Genomic DNA, 23,276 nt, shown 5'->3' with positions numbered 1-23,276 from the left:
CTCAGCACCAATCCAGTGGTAAGCAGAGACAAGCCCACAGTGTATTAAAAAAAAAAAACTTGACATATTACAGAAATTCTCAGGGGATTTGCATTAAGTGGAAAACAAATATGTACTCATTATCCCTTTAATAAGCACAAAAAAGCTCTGCTGCCATGACCACCTGCTGATTTGTCACATGAGAGAAGGTGTGCATTGAACAGAACAGAAGTTAGATCTCAGTGGGGGGTGGAGTCAGGAAACATAACCTATGAAAAACTATAAACTCTTGTTTCACAGAGGATCTGAAACAATCAAGCACACGAGACAATTGACAATCATGTAATGACTGGTTGCTTTACTCACTTCCTTTTTTGTGATTTTTAAATGTTATCCTTTTTATTCCATCAGGCAGTGAAAAGCAAAACGCTAACATTGCACCTTTGAAATGGAAACCTTTGAAATATTACAAAGATAAACTTTTACATAGAATTGTTTCTTGTGTTTATTTTTAGTTCTGCTAAAGTTGGATGTGACGGAAGAACAGAGTCCAGGATCTGATCACCAGAAAACAGCATCTAAAAACATTACTGAGGAAGACCTTGAGGATTGGTTGGATAGCATGATCTCCTAAAGGAAAAGAAGAATGCATGAAGTCCACATTTCATTGTCATGCAAATAAATGAACATGGCAGAAGTTAAGTGCAAATGTCAGTCTAAAAGAATTCACTGCCTGCTTCATCTCAATGATTTAATATACTGCATGCCTACTTTTATTCCAGCCAATATTTGAAATAACATATCTAGGAGCTCTCTGAACAAAAAAGTCTAACATTTCATTTTAAGATCCTTCTTAATGAACTCAAATGTAAATAGAACTTTTTTCCCAAAAAATGTATGCTTATATGGTGTAAGCAGCAAAATACACTGGCAGAAGAACATTTGTTTCATCTTGTACTTGGTATCTGCAGTTCCAAAAATAAAATAGTGTTAGTAAATAGTTGTGTGTGTTAACTGGGCATCCTGTGTGTAATCAGAAAAAAAAAAAGCAAAGACAACACTTATTTATTTGGTTATTGCCATGGGCATTTAATTTTATTTGAAGAAAATGCATAAAGGTAGCAGCTTCACTACTTACAGATGACCATAAAGCATTAGTTTATTTTGGCCTTTTAACAGCAGCATCTCACCAGCTGTTATTAAAGTATATGAATAACCTTCAAGTGCAATTTCATACAGTAAGACAGAAAAGCAACACAACTAATTAATAGAACTGTCAGTCTAAACAGTAACATAAATAAAAACCTTGCATAGCTATGTCTACAGAGGTTTTAAGGCACTTAATCGATATTTCAAGGTCGATAAAGTGTTTGAAAATTTTTCTTTGACTGCTTAAAGCTTTTCAAGCTGTATCTTGATACATTCACTAGCAAATATCATGGGAAAAATTAGATTGCAGTTAAAATATGTTTAATTTCACAATGTGAGTCATAATCACCTGACATTCAAGTGCTTAAGTTTCAGATATTGTGCATTTAAGAAATAATGTGTCTTTTAGCCCTTTCAACTATACCACCAAACATTGAGTCAAAAACAGTTACAATTTCAGTCTATGTTTGAATTGGAAAGTTTAAGGTAACCAAGTCTTCTATAGATTTGTCCCTTTTTTTCAGTAGGAAAACTATAAGGCCTGTGTCTTATCTGCTAGGTACAAAACTCCTAAGTGGATGGTTTTAAACAAGTTCACAGTAAAGAGATGGTAAACAAATGTGACCTTTGAATTACATAATACAAGGTACGTTTTTAATTTTTACCAGGTTTTACATTTCATTAACTTAGCTTCTTTCATAAATTTATCCAAGTAGATCCTCATATTGCTTACGGAAGCAATCTCCCGCTGGGAAGAAATCCCAGCATCTTTCTTGATACATTTTCCATACAAATGACTCCTGAAACAGTAAGAGGAAAAACATTGCTTAGTTTTAACATAATTTATTTTCAGTTTTTACTTTATATAGAAGAACCATACTGTCCTTACCATGTACACGTTAGCACTGATGTCACGTAAGAGGAACTTATACGATCTTTAGCGTGGGAGTGAATGAGTTTATGATGTTGACTGTGCAGCTTTCTGTAAATACTCAGGGCACAGAAAGGTAACTAAGTACTGTATAGTTACAGTGGGAGAAGTGTCTCTTAGAGTTAGTCTACCCTACTGTGCTACAGTGGTGCACCTGCTCCATTGGGGCATGTCTGCTGAAGACACACTATACTAATGGAAATTACTCTGCCTCCAAACTGTTTCTAGCTCCTAGCATAAGTTGCAAAATCAAGCTAAGCCAATTTAAAAGTGTATTGAGGCTTTATACTAATAAAACTACATCAATTTTAAATCTGTTTAGCTGGCAGTGAAGTATTCATTTTCTGAAACTTATTTTAAATATACATAAATATTCTTAAATTTTCAAAATCCAGTTAATTTTTGTCATTTATGGTCTTTGACATTTAATTGTCCAAGCTGGTAGAAATTACAAAGAAAACAATCAGTTGCACATTTGAAAATAACTAGAACCAATTTCAGATTCTCAGGACATTGCATTTTTTTAAAAGAAACAATTCTATTGGGCTAAGGTATTGTAATGGCTTGCATTTACAAATTAATGTACAAAAACTGCATTGTGAAACAGGGTTGCTACGTGGGTAACACATCTGATACCAAACATGGATACAAAAAGTATACTAAAGAATATGTAACCTCTGCTCTGCTGAACCCACACCTTACTACGCATCACAACTTTAACTTTGGATTTCCTACTGCAGCCTCTCCGTGCTAGCAGTTTGGTGTGTTGAGACAGGATGGCTAAGTAGAGTGATCAAGTCAAGGCTAAAGTTTCATACATAGACACTGAAGATTAAAATATGCTTCACTTTAGCCTGCTCTGAAAATTTTATTTCATACTCACCTGACCAGTGTGCTCAGTTTCATCCTTATTAATGAGATACATTAAAAAGAATCTGAAACAAGCACAAAAATATTTGTTAATATAGCAAATCTAAAATGGCATTTTATCTCTATAGTTATTTCCTGACAATCAGAGATTAACTATAAAGGGAACTCCACATTAGCTAACAAAACAACATTGTGGTTAATGGTGTACATGAGGTTATAAAATTAGAAGGTTTCTTTCAGGGCCGAATTCTGTCCTCCAAGTTTCCTTCCCTCTGCAGTTTTTAGTTCCTATGATAGTGTTAACACAGACAATGGATGTGAAATCCCAGTTATCAGTATCTAAAAAGAAAAGAAACCTACCTTATCTAAATTCATTTAGCTTAACAAAGCAAAAGTTAAAGGGTAATTTTATTACAGTCTGAATATCTACATGGGAAAGATGTATCTCTGCTTACTTCATTGAAGAACCCATTATTAAATACAACCCATTCCCATGGGAAGAAATGGAAGTCACACAAAATCAGCCTGGAAAGAATGTGTAACAGTGAGTGTAATTAACCATTGGAACAATTTACTTAAAGGTTGTGGAGGACTGTCCATCACTTACCATTTTTAAATGGTTAGATGTTTTCCTAAAAGCTGTGCTCTAGGAATTATTTGAGGGAAATTTCTATAGGTTTTGTTATGCAAGAGGAGAGACTAGATGATCCTAATCGTTTCTTTTGGCCTTATCAGACATGAATTTCCTTGTATAGCTTGAATTTACTTTGGGCTTTTCTTCACAACAGTTTTATAACTTGCATCTATCCTAACTTCCATGCACACGTAAAAATATCTAGTTTGATTTAAGTGGTACTTTAACCTTGAACCTAGTAGCTCATGAGGGGGCAGTCTGTTAAAGATTGAGGGCTGCTTACATTCAAACTTGTGATGCAGTAGAGATTCAGCTACTTAGTAGTGCTAATCCAGTCACTCTGTACAGTTTGAGTGTTTTCAGTGTGACTCCTCTCACTTGACCCAACTCAAAAGGAGTTAACTTGATTGTAGGTGACTAGGACTAACACTGCACTGAAGACAAACCCTCTAATATAATTGATTTTATAATTTGTATCTTAGGATACAATCAAGCGCTATTGAGGAAATTGTTTAGTTTGAGTAACTTGCTAAGTACTGAGGGGTATTGTGGGAGGATTTAATGCACAGTATGGGCTACAGTAGCCTCTAACATTCATACACATTTGGGACGGGGGAAAGAACTGCATGATTTTTCCTTAGACATCATCCAGCATAGCTGACAGGGATGTCCTAGGCCTTTTGGGATGAGAGTTTAAAAGCATCCTAGAGAAGTTAGATTTAGATTCCCAACTCCACCTGAAAATCCCAGTCTTGACTTCTCTAATAATATTTAAATGAATGAAAATACCCTCCTGATACAGAAAGATCATCAAACTTCATAAAAAGATTGAATACCAGCTATCATATCCCTCTCAAGCCATACTGAAGAGAACCATACCCAGCATTTTAGCCCCTTACTACACCAAGGCTACATCTACATCGGCATGATCTTGCGCAAATACTCTTTAACGTTCAAGTATTTGCGCAAGAGAGCATCTACACTGGCATATGCCTTTGCGCAAGAGATGTGTTTTGCACAAGAGCATCCGTGCCAGTGTAGACGCTCTCTTGTGCAAGAAAGCTCCGATGGCCATTTTAACCATCAGGCTTTCTTGCGCAAGAAATTCATGTTGCTTATCTATACTGGCCTCTTGCGCAAGAACAGTTGCACAAGAGGGCTTATTCCTGAGCAGGAGCATCAGAGTTCTTGTGCAAGAAGCACTAATTTCACACACTAGAAGGTCAGTGTTCTTGCGTAAGAACTCCCCGCCAGTGTAGACAAGCAACATGTTTTTGCGCAAAAGCAGCCACTTCGGCGCAAGACTGTGCCAATGTAGACACAGCCCAAGAATATCTGAAAGCTCATCATAAGCCACTCACTCTTAAAGCTTTTAGAATATAAAGTCAAATAATTTTGAACAGAGAGTCAGTCTCCACCAGTTCTCTCTGAGCATATTCCTTAGTTAAGCTCTGATGGCAAGTTGTGATGTGTTAAGTCATACAGTGGTGTTTTTGTTCTCTTTTGTACATATATTTTCACAAGTGATTTTGAAATAAACATCCAAATTTATAACTCAGGTACTTCCCAGATAACTTCCCTTCATCTTCCAACTTATAGCCTTGTGCTGTTCCAAAGCAGAAATTTCATGCTGTACTTTTATACTGTGAAAGTGTATTGACTATGTACAAGACAAACTCCCGCGCATATTGTAAATGTGGCCAAAGTTAGATTTAAACTTGGTCATGAATCAATTACAATGCATGTATTAGTTTAGTCATTGTTGTACTCCTTGAGAAAATATATTAGCGGCGAGCTGATTTGACAATTTATATTTATAATGATACAAAGAAATAGTGCAAAAGTTGCATTTAATCTCCATCTTAATGGACAGACAAAAGAGATAATATACAACTCACTCTGAAAGTGGGCACAAAAATATCCTAGGATCCACCATAGCATTTCCACTGACAGGGAAATAAAATAGAATTCCTATACTACAATATAATTGTCTTGTGTATGAGAACTGTAGCAAAACCATGTTCTTCCACCTTAAGAGTTACTGATACTTTTTTATTCTGACCACAAGTGACTCACAAAACAAACAAAACCAGCCCTAATTAGATGAGTTGATTGCAAGATTTTCTTTCCTCTGTTTTCTTTGAGCCTGTAAAATCTGTTGGTTTTATATTAAGGAAATTGAACAACTTAGTTTACTATAAGCCAGAAAACTTTTAAGCAAAGTTTATGTTAATCCAATGAGCTAATGCAAGCAAGAGGGCCCAAGTCTACACTGGTAAAACTACTGAAATCAGCAGCCATGTGTCCAACCAAAGAAATAAGTTTATTCTTAAGGCAAATGTCTTAATACACAAAGTCATCTGCCAGGTGAGTGCCCATAATATTACAAAATGAGTAGTCCTCTGGCACCTTAGAGATTAACAATATATATGAGATGATCTTGAGATCAGAATATTCCAATGCACTTTAGGCTCTTGGTGGCATGTACAGATCCAAGGACTGCCATCTAATGCTACTCAGTTCCTCTCTTTCTGAGTATTTGCTAATGTGGGCAGTAGAGACCAGTCACTTATTAGCCTCTCTCGGGACATTTGAGCCCTGCTCAGATATGCGCTTTTCCAAGTATACTGTTCTTGTACTGAAAGCCTCCAGAGAGTATTTTCCGAATAACAAGACATTGGAAATAAATAGTAACAAAATATACTCACAGATAGTTTGCCAAGTTGTGCTCTTGTAAAGTATGCATTTCAAAACCATGTGGGGTTGTGTCAAAATAGTCATTACCAATTCCACAAATGAAACATTTGGTCTAGAATGAAAAAAAATATTTTAGCACATACTTAACACATTAATCTAGGTTCTTATCAGTTTAGATATATTATGAAGAAGTACAGAATAAAATATGGCTGTTCATACCTCCATATCTTCTCTCACTTGTTCTTGCTGATCTCTTAATTCACCAAAGGCATCAATAATCAGACCTGTTGTTTTAAAGGGAAAGGTTTGACACATTAAGTCTATCAATATTAATTTTGCAAGTGGAGGAGTAGCTGTTTTAGGCTGCATCGAAAGGACAGCACATCAGATAGTACAGGGTCAGGTTGTACTCAATACCATCATGCCTGTAGTTAGAACAATCCAAGTCATGCAGATAGCATGGGGTCTTGCAGATAGCCCGGGGTCTAATATTATTTGCATTGCACTTGTTGTAGGAGTTCGCAATTGAAATGCAAACCTTTATAGTGTCAAAATTTTGTGCTCATCTGCTCAACAAATGCCTTCAATTATCTTTGGGCAGGGACCTGTGCAATGCACTGGCTTTATGACAATAGATCTGACATTAAAGTCTAACACCTGTGCTTTGCTTCCTCTCAAAGGGCTATGAACAGTATAGGCCACTGTTTATAAGTAACCAAACAGTTCTTTGAAGGCAGAGTATATTTATTTTAGGATAAAAGTCGGGCAGAGAAAACAATAGAAGGCTCTAAAGGCATATTTAAGCTTCTCAGTGCATGGTTCTGGCCCCTAAAAGAGTCTTAGGAGAGTCCCTGATTGATAGGTATCAAAGTCTTTCAAACCCTCTCTAAGAATTTGCCTCTCTTGAGTGTTAGGTCAGGGCAGTTTGTAGCCCAAGAAACTCTCCATCTGTCAATTCAAACTGAGTCTTAAAACTTCCAAGGCCTCATGAAATAGGTAAAACCAGTTGCTGCCCCTTTCCACCTAGGATAATGTTTCAAAAACTAGGCATCTGCACAGCCAGTCTTGGAATTCTGCATTCCTCACTCCCTAGTAATTCCAGATTCCTGAGTGAATTCACCCAATGAGCTCAGAACAAATACAAATGCATGTAGAATGTAAACATCTGTGACTATTCTATAGGACCATAGTGTCTGCTGTAGCTCTTCCTACATTTCAAAGGCACAGAAGTGCTGCTAGTTCCCCGCTACGCCTCCTCCGCCCCCATGGAGATAGTGTGTGTGTGGGGGGGAAACCAGCTTTTAAGCCAGCTACCCCCAGCACTGGCTCCCTCTTGCTGCGTCTCTCTGATAGAGGCAGCAAAGGGTGCGGGGGAGGGGAAGAAGCGACTGTTTGAGTCACTAGTCGACTATCCGATAAATATATGCTTATCAGATAGTCAGCTAGTTACTTACATTCCCTAAACTCAGATATACATAGTGCGAGTATTCACCCAGCTCCACTAAGGTATAGTTGGTAGAGTTTGCTGGGCCAATAAGTGACAGAGTTTAAGGATTTTTCTTTACCCTTCCCCCCTTTTATTCCACTTCCTTCTCATCAACTCAAGAACCCATGCTTCCTTGGTTTCATTGTAAGCCTGTTAGTTCAATGGAGGGCTTAGTAACTCTTCCCCTATCCAGAGGTGCTATTCTGTGCTGTGAGCAAAATCATCTTCCCTAGTATGTGTGGAATGGGGGTGGGGAGGGATGTTACTGTGGGCATAATGCCAGTCTCCTTTTTTGGGCACAGAAGGAATTTTTCCCCTTCAGATTAGCCTTTGGGCCATTTCACCTTCCTTTCAGCAGCTCAAGCATCAGGTGGATAGGTTTTGATTGTAAAATTCACGAGGTCACGTGTCAAGTTCAGGTAATGGATCAATAGGATATCTGGTACCCTGAGAAACCCAATGGAGAAACAGATCAGGAAAAGGCTGGGAAGGGGTTTGGGATACTAATGTTTGGTACAATAAGGAGACAGCGCCTTCTTTCTCACGTGCCTACCTCCATCCTTATACAAAAGGGAAGACAGTGTAAGCCCAGCAATAGTTTGGGGCCCATGTTGATGTGAAAAGTGGCATAGACTTGAGAGCACCCCCCCCCCACTAGGTGATGCAGGTTGTGGAAGGAAGGGTGACCTGCCCTGGGTAAGTTACTGCCATACAGAATCCAGATGTGTCACAAAGTCGCAGTCCAGTTAAACCACGTTTTTGGGTGTCATGTCCAGTGCTTGGGACAATGTATATATTTTATGGATAATTTATATTAATTCTTCCACAGTGAATTGTTTTATGAATTGCTAAGGAGAATGTAGCAATATTGCTTAAACTATCTTAGTCAATGAGCAGTTGATAACCACTGCAGAAGTAAGAAAGGTTACTAGACTCCAAGGATTTTTAGTATGGTAAGTGGAAATACCTTGAATGATAGCCAGTAGGATGACAATGACGAAGAAGAAAAATGTGATGTCAAAGACAATTCGATACATTTCATAAGGATCCCCAGCAGGGTCTTCAATTTCATCCCCAATGCCACCACCAGCTCTCACTCCCACATACATGTGGAACAGATAACACTAAAAAGGAGAGAAAGTTACACTGGTCAAAAACATCATATTTAAAATTGCTGATATTGGATAAAGAATGGTTATTTACTGTGCGGTAACTGTGGTACTTTGAAATGTCGTAATGAGCTGTAGCAAGTGCTCATGTGAGCGAGCTCAGACTCCTTTGCACAGCAGTGTCTATTGGGGTTACTCTGCTGCCTCATGCTCCCATGTGAGGGTATAAAGGAAAGAATGATCTTGACCCTCCCTTAGTTTCCTGGCAAGTCGATATTAGCTGGGGATTCTGAAAGCAGAGATGGAGGGCTGATTATGAGATCCACACAAACTACAACATAGTGAAAAACTACCGGCACAATAGAGAAAGTAACTCTTCTTTTTTGAGTATGTTTCACAGTGGATCCCACTGTAGATGATTGGTGAGCAGTATCCTCTTCAGGATGGCAGCAGTGAGGCATACCAGTTTTGATGGAGCTTGGAGTACTGCTTTCTCTACTCTAGCATTGATTTTAGCAGCCAAGTCCAGTACATGTGGCTTCAGAAACATGGGAACAAGAGGAGGATGCTGTTTCAGCTTTATCAAGTGAGCCTTGATAGTCAGCAGGAGTGACGTATTGGCCAACACAGTGTGATATGCTGAACTATCCACTTTGACAGCCTTTTAAATGCAATAGTGTAGCACTATGTAGATGGCGCCTTTTTGCGCAAAAACCTCCTTTTGTGCAAGAGCCCTTTCTTCATTTTTTGAGGAAGAATGGTTCTTGCGTAAAAGGGGGTTCTTCCGCAAAAAGGATTGGAAGAGAAAATGCAAATGAGAGTGCAATATATGCAAATGAGTGCTCCATTTGCATTTCCTCTTCTGGAAAAAACCTTGTAATGTAGCCGTAGCAAAGCTGAGACACTCTACATTATCTCTAGTGGCAAACAGGTCTATTACTGGATTTCCTCTTACTAGAGAAATGTCCATTTGGTGATGGATTCCCACAGTGGCCTCTCTTGGTTGATGACAGATTGCCTGCTCAGGACATCTGGCTAGCTGTTTCTGGTTCCAAGCAGTTACAGGGATATCAAGGTGCAGCACCAATTCTTCAATTTGACTGCATCCCTGCACAGGGGAAGGAACAAGCATCTTGCTGTGCTGTCCAAGAGCACCTGCACTATCATATGCCATATGACATGAAGGAACTTCGTGTCCATCTGATGGCCTGAAGGTCTAAACCACATCTAGCTTTGTCTCTCTTGGGACCATCTCCCTTGTATCTGTAGATGGTTGAAGTGGACATGCCATCCTTTTCCAGAAGTGCCCATAACTAACCTTCTAGATGGCAAGAGGGTCTTGAATACTATTCCCTTCTTCAGGTTTTGTGTAGTTATGACAGTTCCCTGATGATGCAAGAGATAATGACAACTGTTTTGCTCCCTTGATTCTTCTTAAGGGAAAAAACAGACAAGGGCTAGAGTTGTAGAGAATATGGCCTAATAATTTAAAGCAGATCCACACCATTATGAAGAAGCATGCAATTATCATGTATTAGGCATGACATGGAACTGCACAAGGGCTGAAGTGAATGCATTCCTGCTGAAAAAAATTGAAGGCTTTTTTCAGATTCTTGTCCTTTGGCATTCCTTTGATGCAGCCTGTTGTGTCTTGTATGAGTGTCTCCAGTGGAGCATGTGCATCAAATTGCTTGAACCTTTGGCTAGTACTTGGTACCACTTTATCTGCTTTAAGGTTGGAGTAAATAAGGTCAAGGTATGTTAGACACACTTCAAGGGTCCCTCAAGCCCTTGCGGATAGGTAGGTCAATTCTTCTGCATGTTTTGCTATCCAAGGTATTTACAGTTTTAGGCAAGATGCTTTGTTTTTACCTTTTTGTCTCTGTTTTTTTGCTCCAGATGTTGCCAGGGGGGCAGGACAGGTGAGTTTCAGATCTTCTTTGTCATCTAGAGTTGATGTCAGCAACAGGGTCATAGATTTCTCAGGAGAGGAAGATGATTATTTGGGTGGAGATGGAAGCAGAAGGGCTTGTTCTGTTCCTTGGCTTGTTCTGTTCGTTTTGACAACCTTTTTGGGGCTCTTCTTATCTCTGTAACCGGGTTGCTATGGTACTTGCAAAAGAGAGCCTTCTTGACTTCAGATGGTACATTGTTTCTTCCCTTGGATGTAAAGCTACTATTAAGGATTTCTCCAAGAAGTGCTATTTGAATCTCATGTCTCTTGATTTCCAACTGTGGGAGGACAAGGAGCAGCAGTTGGAGCATTTATTGGGGATGTGAGTGTCCACCAGGTAGAACATCCCACAAAGAGCAGAATTTAAATCTTCAGGGCTTAGAATCTGCAATTTTAAGAGCCATGCCACTTTGTCATGTTGTATAGGGCACTCTCCTTTTCCTCTTCTCTTGTTTGTTGATGTTTTAATCGTGACAGCTAAACCTAGGAACGAGGACTATTTGCGAAGGTTTGGATACTTAGCAGGTCAGACACAGTCTGAGTTCTGCCTCACTACCTGGTGTTGAGAGGGAACTGAGGGAGGGTAGAGGCCATTTTGCTCACTATACGCACATGTGGGAGCATGAGAAGGCATATGACATGGCTACACAAAATATTCGAAACTTGAGTGCATGTACACCTATGTAGAGTGGGTATCCTCTCCTATGCACATTGGAAGAATATGTTTTTATCTTCTGCACAAATACGTCATCAAAATGTTCTCTGCATATTTCTCATGTTCTGTATTTGAATAAAATCTGAGAGTAAATTGTACAAAGAATAACACATGGAGAATGATGTTAGAAAGAAAAAAATACCCAGTATATAATGAACTACACCCTGATATTCACAGTCAGATTTAGTATTTAGGGGAGTGCACACTAAAATAAAATGATTGGAATTAAATCAAAGACATATTTATTTTTTCCAACTCGGTGTTCCACTAAGATGAGACTATTTTCAGTGCATTCTTTAGATCTATTTTGTTTACAATCCTTTTCCTGATGTTCCAAGATGAAATATATCATGTTCTGTCATCATCAACTGTATGTATTATAATCCAAAATCCTTGTAAGTTTTTTGAGGAGTATGGGTATGCTGTTTTTATATGTATGCTTTGTCTTTTAATTGGATTTAGAATATTTTAGCAAGAATCCCAATTAAAGTAAAGGAGGTGAAATGTGAGCAAAAAGCAGAGTATGCAATGTTTGCAAAAGACTATTTAATCCCACTGTGTTCAGATGATCTCAGACTCTTAGATATTTTAATATTTTTTTAACAATCTGTATAACTTCAAGGTCCAAATTCTGCCCTCCATGGAAAAATTTTCCTGAGTAAAGCTTGACGGATTCAGTCCTAGATGCAGAAGTTCCGACTTCTACCAAAATGTTCACTGTGGACCTAATGATCAATTACACATGTAGATACTCAAACCATAATATAGGCATATTAAAAATTAGCATATATGTGGTCTAATTCTAGGTGACTTTCTGGAATCTTTCTCCTATAAAACAGTTATATTAATTACCCTTTTATTATTGTCAGCCATAAAATATATGTCAAAAAATATAGTTGGAAAAGCCCTAACTATGTTCTTTAGTCACAGCAGGCAGCAGTATTAGTTTTAAATGAAACCTGCTTTAATTAACATAAATTATAAATCTGATTTTGAAGAACAAAACACTCAATATAGAACTATGCATGTTTAATGCATTTTTACTATTAAGAGAAGATGCTGCTGTTCATATAACCACAGATTAAAATATTAACTTGGGATCATTTTAGTTCATTTGGCAGAACTGTTCAAAATGTAAAGTATGTTGCTAAATATTTTAATTATTCCAACTGCTCATGTATTTTTGAATCTTGTAAATGAGTTTTATTTCAGGTCAGACCTTTTTATTCAGTCCACAAAGGGACCAATTAAAACAATATTGGATGGATGGAGTTCATTCTTTCCATTATTCACTTATCTGACTTTCATTAAATATTTTATACAGAGGTCAGAAAGAAGAAAAATACATTCATGCAGTATATGCTTTGGGGCTTGGGGCTTTTGTGACCAGCACTTCTCTGGTCCTGTGCCATTTGCATTATAAATTTAAAATTGTACAACGAGCAAATTAAGAGTTCTAGTAGCTGCTTCACTCCAGAGTAAATATTTCTAAGATACTTTTGCATTTCCTATACATTTTATATTTTTGACAGGAGGATGAGAGAGAAGAATGGGGCTTTGGAGTGTTAGCTGTTTATTGCTCTTTTCTTCCTGCCTTTCACTTTTCTGGGCTCGCTAGAATCTGAGGAAATTAGAACTATATTTCAATAGACTGGAACTTTAAGGTTACTGCTACTGATGGACTAGATTTTTCTTCATTGAGTCTCTTCTTGCCTCAGCACAAATAAAAGCAGTTTCACAGATACCCAAACATGGACCTGTTCACAGATGTTAATTTCAGCCATTCCATGATGCCAGAATGACCCATTCATGCCCTCTATAAAACAACAAGAGTAATGCATATCTACTATTTCGGAGGATGCAGAAGTAATTTCCAGATTCATTGCACTGTTAAAAGTGGTTCAAAGCAGCTCAAACAGACCCAAAGGGCCAAGCTCTTAATGATAGAAAACTCCTCCCTCCCAATTTCAGCTAGTGCTTTTGGGATACATTGAGTTTCAAATTTAAAAACTAGGGTGACATTTCTATTTTAAAAGTACCAGTGATATTTTACTTACGGTCATCATGTCATCACATTTCATGTCTGGCTCATCTTCATCTTCACTTTTGTTGTAAAACTTGCGGAAGAAGTTGAAGGCCACAACAGTATAAAGGTAGACTACCACAGCCAAGAGTCCTACAGTCAGTACAAGCTACACACAAGCAAAATATATGACATAAAAAAGTGAATTTCAATCATAATGGAAGACCATGATTGATTCCAATTTCCTTAGGGAACTACTTATAAATTAGAAGATGTTTTGGATGCCCAAAAATATTGAAACTCAACAATGCTGTGCCTTTTAGAAAAAGAAAAGAAAGATGATGGGTTTTCTATTCATGGACTCTCTCTCTGTTGCCTAGATCAACATACAGTTTCTGAGGAACCAGGTTATAATGGGGTGAAATACACCTTAAATTTATAATTTGATGCCTTATTTGGTGGATAAAAGAGTAGTTTTTAGAAAACATTGATATATCGTTATTTTTCTAAAATATGTGCTTAACAGCAATCTCCTATCAGTTAGATGACACATTCAGTATTTGGGATAAAGGTGAAATGCCAGCTGATCTGTGAAACTGAACATGCAGTCAGGATATCAAATAGTGAAAACTATATTTTACTGAATTAACTGATATGGGTTTATTTGAACTGTTTCCTATTTTAAGACTGCCTATTCTTTCAATATCCTAATAATCTGTATTACTGATGCCATCTGTTCTAAAACTCCATTTAGACAAAGTGATACAATAGGTGAGTTTCTCATTACTGAGCTGCTGAAAACAGCATTTCAAATTTCAAATTCTTACTCTTAAGCAAATAAAATCCCTTTTGAGCAAGAAAATTCAGCACATAAATAGCTACTAATATATTGCTCATTGACTTTGGAATCATGCTTTTGTAAAGGTGTAAAGGAGATTTTATATATATTTGAAAAGCATTGTAGAATTGACTTACTATTTAAAAGAAGTACAAAAAAATCAAGCATTTTAGTTGCTTTTTAAATTAGTAATTTATGCAGATTACTGGGCATGTTTCTGAAATATGTGTCTCTATTTAAAAATCTGCCATTGTCTTTTATTCTTCATGTCTGTGCTGAAAGCAACCGTGATGATAGCAGCAGCACAAATACTTGTTTCTCGGGAGGGTAGTCATGGTAGTTTTATGACCTTGAATTGAAGCTGTTTTATCTGCACACACGCTCTGAGTTTCTACACTGCAAAATATCATCTCAATAAAAGCCTGAGAAAACATATCGAATCCAGAATTAAAATATTAGGTAACACATTAGATGTAGTTGGACTGCCAGTGCAATGTATGTGGGTTGGTTTCATTTTTAGCCAGAATCAGGGTCACGGAATTTGCTGGACCAAAGAGCCCTGGAGGCAGTAGCGGGAGCCGCCTGAGAGAATACAGGACTGGGGAGTCCTGGTTAGGCCAGCAGCGACTGGAGCAGGTGGTGGTGGGGGGAGTTCCCGTCTGGCCAAGGAACCCCTGGTGTGAGCAGGGCCAGGCGGCTGGGGAATCCCGGCCCTAGCTGCAGCAGGGCTTCCTATGGTAGGCAGCTCTGTCACCTTCACACCAGCAGGGCCGGTGCCAGCTGGGTAGCCCCAGCTTTGGACCCCAGGATACCCCGATGGCAACAGGGCTAGATTGGGCAGCTGAAGTGGGGCTGGCAGAGGAAGGCAGCCCTGGTTGGGGAACTCCCGGGAGTTCCCAGCAGCAGTGGGGCGAGCTCTAGCAGTAGCATGGTGTGGCTGGGTGATCCCAGCTGTGGAACCCCTGGCGGCAGTGGGGCTGGTGGTGGCTAGGTGGCCCCAGTTTGGGAACCATGGGGAATATCATGTGGCAGCTCAGCCATCCTGTCCAGGAACTCCAGGAGACCTCGGGGCAGTTTGCAGGCAAGGGAGCTGTGCCAGGCCAATGGCAGAGCAGTGAGCCTGAGGGAGAGCAGCCCACAGGGGAGAAAAGTCCCTGGTTTGGGACAGCTTAGGTCCCGAGGGTGCCAGACCAGGGAGGTCCAACCTGTACTGCTTTTAAGAAGAGATGGAAGAAGGGACTGGGGTTTGTGTATCTAGAGCTAAGGTTGAAGTTAGGTAATGGAAGCGCATGTACAGGAGGGAATTTTTCAGGGGTTGCAGTGAGAGGCACCTGGCTGATGGGAATATGTGCTCTCTGTGGCTGGAAAAAGACAGAAAGGAGTTGCTAAATTACCTTTGCTTATGTTCAGATGGTGACTAGAAAGCAGGCCAGGTGTCAAAGAAGAAGCTGTATTGCTATAAGGCATTTGGACTGATTTTTGCAACCAGATTTGTCCCCATATGAATCCAGAAGCCCACATTTGTGAATAGATTCCAAATTGCAGAAGGGTCAAACTTCTAAAGGCATTAGGAATGGCCATTCCTTTCCTCCATCTTTTCCAATGTTCAGAAGGCTATGTATTGTACTCTGGAATTTTTAGCATTCACTGTCCCATGGGGATAGGATTATAATATAGTATATATTATAACTGTATAGGGCTAAATGTGTGTGTGTGTTTTGCAGATGACACAATAACACATATTCTTTCCCCCAGTATTTACTATCTTAAATGAAAGCACATTCCAATAACAACACCATTAATGTAAAGAAATTCTGGATAGGAACTACTGTGCACTGCAGGTATTTTTTCAAAACTTACAACGGTCTTCTTAATACTTTTTTGTGTTTCTAAATAGCATAAGTCATTAAGGTCCACATAAAAGGACCAACTCAGAACAAGTGCACTGCTGGTAAATAAAAGGTAACTAAAACCATATCAACATTGGTTTTGCTGCTGTGCAATCTTAAAATATCAATTGGTTTGCATTAAACAAAGAAATGGTATGTCCAGTCTGATAAACATCAATACCGTGTTTCAGAAAATGAGATTTTAAGCAGCAGCTGAATCATAACACTTGAAACTATGGGGCCATGACACAAAGATATATAATATTGTCATATCTAACATATATTTCCATTATATAATAGAAAAGAGACTCAATAGCTCCACTTCTTGTTCAAACTATTGGTTTCCAGGTACAGTAGACTTCTGATAATCTGGCACCTTTTGGGACCTAGGTGGTGCCGGATTATTGGATATGCCGGACTACCAGGAGATACTAGAAGGGAGCATACTCCCAACCCAGTGCAGGTCCTCCTTTCTTCCCCCCTGCTCTAACCTAATTCTCAGGTCCTGGAGCCGCCGCTACAGCCGTGCGTCTCCCTCCAGGCACTGGGGCATGTGTGCTGAGCAGCTGGCTTTGAACATGAGCTGGCCAGGACGCCATATGCAACCCAATCCCGCTCCCCTCCCCTCCCCTGCCCTTCCCTTTTCCAGAGCCAAACATCTCCCCTCCTTGCTGTAACTCAATCTCCCCCCCCCCCCCCCACCAACCTTATGCTCAGGTCCCAGAGCCAGAGCCGCTGCGCCACATCCGGGACGCTATGCGTACCGCCCCCCCCCCCATTCCCCTTCCCTTTTCCAGAGCCAGGCATCTCTCCCTCCCTCCCCCAACCTTATGTCCAGGTCCAGACGCAGATGCCTGCGCTCAGCAGCCAGCTGCTAGCATGTGCAGGCTGGGATGCTGCGTGCGACTTGGCGTGCACGTGCAGGGTATGACACAGTGCGCTGGGGGCCGTGAGTGGAACGGCGCAGGCTGTGAGCGCGCATGCGGCTCATAGCGGCCTGGCCGTGAGAGCGGCTGACCTGAGTGGTTCCAGATTCCGTCCCAGTTCCCTCAGGAGCCGCAATTTTTTTCCATCAAGAGCCTCGGGTTGGCCACCCCTGCACTAGGCTCTTGCCATTTCGATGCTGGACTATCGGGAGTGCCGGACAATTGGAAGCCAAACTATTGGCATTTTACTGTATTTTGTTCAGTATAGTTATGAATGGTGTTCATTTTCAGACTACACGTATACAGCACTCACCTGTTTGCCATTGTGAGTGACAGACGATAGAATGGTTCGTAGTGTCTTGAAACCCATAGCAATATCCAGTAGGTGAGCAGCAAAGAAGAAGTTGTTGTAATGGCCAAGGATAGACATAGTTGTGTACCAAGCTAGGTACAAGAAGGACTACCGAAAATGTGAAATGTTAGAGAATATTAACTGTTACTCATGTTGTACTGGATAGTGCAGCTCACATACACAAAATCGATATCTGAACAGTAGGCAATGATCTAATAGTTTGAGCTTTACAATCATACATGAATATGGAATTAGCATCTCCATATTTTTTATGCAGAAGAATTCCATCATCTTCTCTCTCTCCAGCATACCCACTTCTCTCATAAAAAGACTTGCTGTCATATCTTAGAAAGGCCTTTGACATTTACTATAAATCTTTCAGTTGATGATATTCCTCAGAACAGGTTAATTACTAAAATCAGAATTCCCCCGGCCCTTAACCATTTTGTTTTGGTTGAAAACATTATACAAAGCTGAAGACCTTGCTATGCAATCTGAATTTCTGAGGTCTGATGCTTCTCCAGGGACTGAGACTGCTATAGATATAGCATACAGGCCTTGGGAAGAGGGAGTGTCTTATACATCACCTCATCTGGCTGACTCTGAGGGAATGTTACACAGGGATAAAACAGGCTGGCCCATGTCAACTGACTCAGGCTCATGGGACTAGAGTTATGGGGGGGGGGTGAAAAATCATTCTGTAAATGTTCAGGCTTAGGCCCAAGATCTGGGACCCTGTGAGGGTGGAGGGTCTCAGAGCTTAGACTGTAGTATTTTTTAGCCCCACAGCCTGAGGTCCGCAAGCCTGAGTCAGCTGACATAGGCCAGTGGTGGCTGCACTGTAGACATACACTTTGAGCAGAATTAATAAAATCTAGAGAAGATTTATATAACTCTCATCTTCAAGAGGGAATTTTAAGGTGACTAGGGACTTTTAGAGAGATGGTTGTGGGAGTTAAAGATTCTAAGGGAGTCTGAACTAATCACAGACCCCTAAAGTTGTTCTCTGGGTATCAGGAATAAGACAGAGCAAGTTTTTGCAGACACTGACTATGCTTTGTCTACTCTGAAGATAGAAGGCTTTGTTCTTCAGGCAATTGGTCCCCTGAACTCAAAATAAACCCCAGAATGAAATAACCCCCTTAATATTATTCCTTTTAACACCACCCAGTCATTACTATTAATTTCCAGAATCTTGTATTACAATTATAAGTATCTCATGCATACTGCCCCATGGAGATTAATACAAATATTTCAGCAGAGAATTTAACTTAAAGTTGTTAGCTATGGTTAAAGGTAGAAAAGGAACAAACAGGTTTACATTAATTGCATAAGTATGTAGCTATTAATTCATCAATGTATATTTTAATTTTTGCATTTCTTTTGGTAACCACACATGCTTATGTCCCAAATATGACAACTTTCTTATGTTAGCCAATTTTATTTACTCTTTTATTTCTCTATTAAAATGTGTCCAACTATAGCTGTGAGTGCAAAATACATATTTGCAATAAGAATAAATGAAAGCCTTTCTTTAGGCTAACATACTTACATTGTCAGTGAAAACAACTCCAAGCTTCCAAATGTGGTACTTTGTATCAATAGAGCTTAACCTATAGAGTACAAATATTTTGAAACTCATAAATGTCAGACCTAATTTGTTAATAAATCCAGTTACATCCTTTCCTTACGTTTAATAACACAAACATATCTTCACATAATGGCTACTTCAACATTTTTCTTTTATAAAATGTAACTAGAATCTTTCTGGCACATTTTGGCTATGTCTAAACTACATTCCTCTGTCGAAAGAGGAATGTAAATGAGCCCGATTTATAAATCTCATGCTTCATTTGCATAATTGCGTGACAGCGCTTTTTAAAAAAAAAAACCCACAGTCTAGAAGTGGTTCTTTCAGAAAAAAACCCCCACCTTTTTTGAAAGAACCTGTACTCCTCATTTTTTCAGGAGTACAAGTTCTTTCGAAAAAGGTTTTTTTTTTCCGAAAGAACCCCATCTAGACTGTGGTTTCTTTTTTGAAAAATCCATTTTTGAAAAAGCACTCTCACGCAATTATGTAAATGAAATGCTCCTCATTTGCATTTTCAATTGGGGTCATTTACATTCCTCTTTCGACAGAGGAATGTAGTTTAGACGTGCCCTTATTTATTTTGTTTGTAAACACTGGTATCTGCTGGGCAATTATTTTAAGCTTGGTGTGCAGGTCTTACTATTTTAGACAGCATTCCCTACATTTTCATAATATGAAGGACTTTAGCCAGAGAGTTCCAATAGTCTCAAGAGTTTCAGTAAGAATAATATAGCTCTACGCTGAACAGACAGGTTGCATCTATTCTGCACAGTTAAACTAGGTAGTTGCAAACTGGTCTGGGCCCCGAGGTTAGCCTACCCTAGGTGTAAGCGTCTCACATCTCCACTTCAAAGCCATACCCCACATTACTGTGTCCTCGCTCTTTTGGTGCTCACCTAGGTGTTTCTTGGGGCATGCTCCATGGTTCTTTGTGCTGAGAGGCTCTCAAATTCTTTCCCAGTCTACTGTGGCATTTGTGAAATAACTTGTCTGCCCTTTGGGGGAAATTGTGGGGAGGGCATTGGAGGACTATCAACACTTGAGTGGTTTAGTTTGCATCTTCACTGCAAATGTGTGGATTCCTGCCTCCACCTCCCTTCCCCTCCCCAAAGCCAGGTCAACCAGTACAGGCTTAAACCAGGTCAGACTTTATTTGTGTGTAAATGGTAGCAGGAGTTAAAACTAAAACCTGGACTACAGTAAGTCCCAGTTAAATGTGCAGTGAAGACATGCCCATTGTGATTAAAGTTCAAGTCAATATACTTAAATGTTGAAGGTTTTGAATTGTGTGCAGCAACAATAATAAATACACCACTCTAGTTTATACACCTCACAATATTAGTCTTTTCCACAACTGCATCACACTGTTGACTCACGTTCAATTTATGATCCACTGTAACCTCTAGATCCTTTTCAGCAGTATTACTATCTAGCCAGTTATTCCGCGTTTTGTGGCTGTGCATTTGATTTTTCTTTCCTAACTGAAGTATTTTTCACTTGTTTTTATTGAATTTTATCTTTTTTACTTCAGGTCAATTCTTTAATTTATCAAGGTTATACTGAAGTGTAATCTAGTTAGTGTAAGAGCTATAAAGTAAACCCAGGTTTCTTCCACCCTTCTTTTTACTTTGCTGTCATATTATAACAACACATAGGTACTGTGAAGAATTTTAGAAACGTCAATGTTGTAGAAAAGGCACCAAACTACTTCAGTTCTACATCCTTTCATGTGACATTTTCACAGTAATTTCCCAACGCCATGGAAGGATGGCATGACAATTGTTTTGAAGTTTTCTGCACTTCCTTCCAGGAATGGATCACTTGCTCACTTAATCTTTTTTCTCAGCATTTCCATATGCGGCCTTCCTAAGGCACTATGGGAAGCACTCGGTAACCGTATTGGCTAAAAGTTGTTCAGCAGGAAATTCCAAATTTCTGGAAAATGTTTAATTTCAGAATAAACAGCAGAATTTTGGAAATCTCCTATAGAAGGGAAATCTGAATCAATGTAGTTTTGAAATCATCAAAACGTCATTCTGAAAATTTCAAACTGAATTGATCCTAGGAGAGTGAATTGTAGGGTTCCTGGTTCAACTGTCTCTCCCAGGGTTTCTAGACTGATCAGAAGCCATGGATGAGTTGGGAGCCTCAAGGCTTAGGTGCAGGCTTCCAGTTCTACAGCAGGGAGTCTAGACACCCTGAGAGCCCCTAGGTTTCCAGGCTCCTGACTGTGGAGCCATGAAACGTACCCCAGCTAGAGCCAGGATTCTCAAGGCTATCTTGCTCTCGACTCTGTGGCAGGGAGCCTGGCAGCCCTGAAGTGCCCATCCCCAGATCAGTCCCCCTGGCAGAGCTGCCCTGGAGCAGTGGATCCTGATATAGGAATCCCCTACATTCCACCAGGCCAGCTGGCAGGAAACCAGGCAGTTTTCTGACAATGTTGCCTATGGTTGGAAGTGAAACACTGGTATTTTCTAATGAACCCTACATTACTGGAAAATCCCTGGCCAGGTCTGCTTGGTGATCAGTGCTCCCTTACAGGGACCCATGGACTCTTTATAGCCATATGCATTGAAGTGTGAGGCTGTTTTGTTCCATTATTTTAAGTGGCAAACATATGTTTAAAAATCTAGTTTATTTTACTTCATTACTACAAAGAAGCCTTTATCGTGTGGATTTTTAATTCTGAGCAGAGTATTGAAAATAGACACTCCAGCTTAACAAATCTGTTCTTCTCTTTAATAATGCAGTGGTAGCAACAGGTTAAAAATATTTTCCCATGCTGATTTTTTTTAAATCAGCTACGGTCAACTTTTTTTAAATTTCCAAATATCATACCATGATACAAGAGATGCCTCCTCTGGTTCAGTCTCTTCTACTGGACTAAAGTCTAGAGCATTTTTGTCCAACCCCAAGAGTTCAGCTATGCGCTCTGCTCCATACAAGTCACCATATTTGTTTATAACCTAAAAGGAGAAAAGATGGACTTCTGGTCAGGACAAGACACTCGTGTCATATTTTCTTCACTTTATCCAACAATTGTCAAAAATGTTAAAACCTCAGTTTTCCAGTGCTAGTATTGCTAGAACAGTGAGAACTCAGAGAATGAGAAAAAGCATTTTAAAAAATGAAAAATAGAAGCATAAAAGGCTATTATCTGAAAGCTTTGGTATAATTTAAAGTAATTTGAGCTGGCATGTTTTTCTTTTTTTAGGGGGATGAGGGGGCTTTGTATCCTAATGATGACAATAGCTGTAAATTAGAGCTGCATGGCTGATTGACAGCACAAAGTTATTTAGAATGTATGAGTCTAGGAATTAAGCCAAAGCACTCTCTCTTCTTCCTCTTCCCCCACCCACATCACAACTGACTATTCCCATCAAGATTTACCATAACTATGAGTTCCACAAAACAAAATGCAATTCTTAAATATTTGTATGCTTACCCCCCAAAATACAGATATTTGAATTAAGCTCATATTATATTTGTCTTACATTTGCCATAATAATCTAAAGAACATACCTTCCGTTTTACAAACTTGTCCCAGTAATTGTTGGGAAAAGATCTGCGTAGATAAAAAGTTCTCAAATTACTCAACCCATCAATGAAGGCAAAAAACAAAAAATGTAAAATTAATGCTCATGATAGCATTTTATTACAATGTGCTTGAAGCTCCTACCGCTCTCAGGCTATGAACACAACTAGTTTTCATGTCAGTGGGATTTGTGCAAAACAGTAAATTAGCCCTCAAATGTTGTAAATCACTGTGACACCGATGTCTCTTCTAGTTTTTTCTCTTCGTAGCATCCATGTAAATACTTATTAGTGAAAACTGACTGCTTTCATGTAATGCTCACCATTACCCAGTATTGTGAAGGCTGGCATAACATTCTTCAACAAATCCATTTGAAAATCCTTCCTAACCCATGTCCCCATCCCAAGACACATACATGGGGACAACCTAGCTTTGCATTCTTGGAGAAGATAAAAAAGTTTCCCAATGCAGATGATTCTTTTCAGCATGTTAGCCAATGTAGTAGCCTTGATTGCATTTCTTTTCAAGGCTGAAAACACAGAAATAGACATTTTTGCGAAGACATGCAGTACCAGAAGTCACACTGACTCTGTAAGTA

The 23,276-nt window shown here is 39.4% G+C and overlaps 2 protein-coding genes across 23 annotated transcripts in view; one reads left to right on the top strand and one right to left on the bottom strand.

Moving 5' to 3' along the window:
* The window catches only part of AVEN (apoptosis and caspase activation inhibitor), a 190,750-nt gene extending 189,771 nt beyond the window's left edge, over nucleotides 1-979 (top strand). Inside the window, exon 6 of the mRNA XM_006132681.5 lies at nucleotides 495-979. Within this exon, the coding sequence (XP_006132743.3) occupies nucleotides 495-613 (119 nt within the window). The 3' untranslated portion in view covers nucleotides 614-979. The remainder of the gene's footprint in view (nucleotides 1-494) is intronic.
* Nucleotides 980-1,428: 449 nt separating this feature from the next.
* RYR3 (ryanodine receptor 3) overlaps nucleotides 1,429-23,276 on the bottom strand; it is a 522,680-nt gene continuing 500,832 nt past the window's right edge. For 10 of the 22 annotated variants that reach the window (XM_075927046.2, XM_075927053.2, XM_075927049.2 and 7 more), the window contains 10 exons: nucleotides 22,666-22,708; nucleotides 21,982-22,109; nucleotides 19,105-19,165; nucleotides 17,514-17,660; nucleotides 13,582-13,716; nucleotides 8,714-8,870; nucleotides 6,480-6,544; nucleotides 6,272-6,372; nucleotides 2,943-2,994; nucleotides 1,431-1,928 (listed from right to left, as the gene is read on the bottom strand). In XM_075927046.2, coding sequence (XP_075783161.1) covers nucleotides 1,833-1,928; nucleotides 2,943-2,994; nucleotides 6,272-6,372; nucleotides 6,480-6,544; nucleotides 8,714-8,870; nucleotides 13,582-13,716; nucleotides 17,514-17,660; nucleotides 19,105-19,165; nucleotides 21,982-22,109; nucleotides 22,666-22,708 — 985 coding nt within the window. In that variant the 3' untranslated portion in view covers nucleotides 1,431-1,832. Of the gene's footprint in view, nucleotides 1,929-2,942; nucleotides 2,995-6,271; nucleotides 6,373-6,479; nucleotides 6,545-8,713; nucleotides 8,871-13,581; nucleotides 13,717-17,513; nucleotides 17,661-19,104; nucleotides 19,166-21,981; nucleotides 22,110-22,665; nucleotides 22,709-23,276 lie in introns of all 22 variants that reach the window. The other 12 variants (XM_075927052.2, XM_089778462.1, XM_075927050.2 and 9 more) reach the window with 2 other exon arrangements.

This window comes from Pelodiscus sinensis, chromosome 5, assembly GCF_052426305.1.
Source record: "Pelodiscus sinensis isolate ZL-2025 chromosome 5, ASM5242630v1, whole genome shotgun sequence".
In the NCBI taxonomy this organism is placed as follows: domain Eukaryota; kingdom Metazoa; phylum Chordata; order Testudines; family Trionychidae; genus Pelodiscus; species Pelodiscus sinensis.
This window is presented reverse-complemented; position numbering and strand designations above follow the sequence as displayed.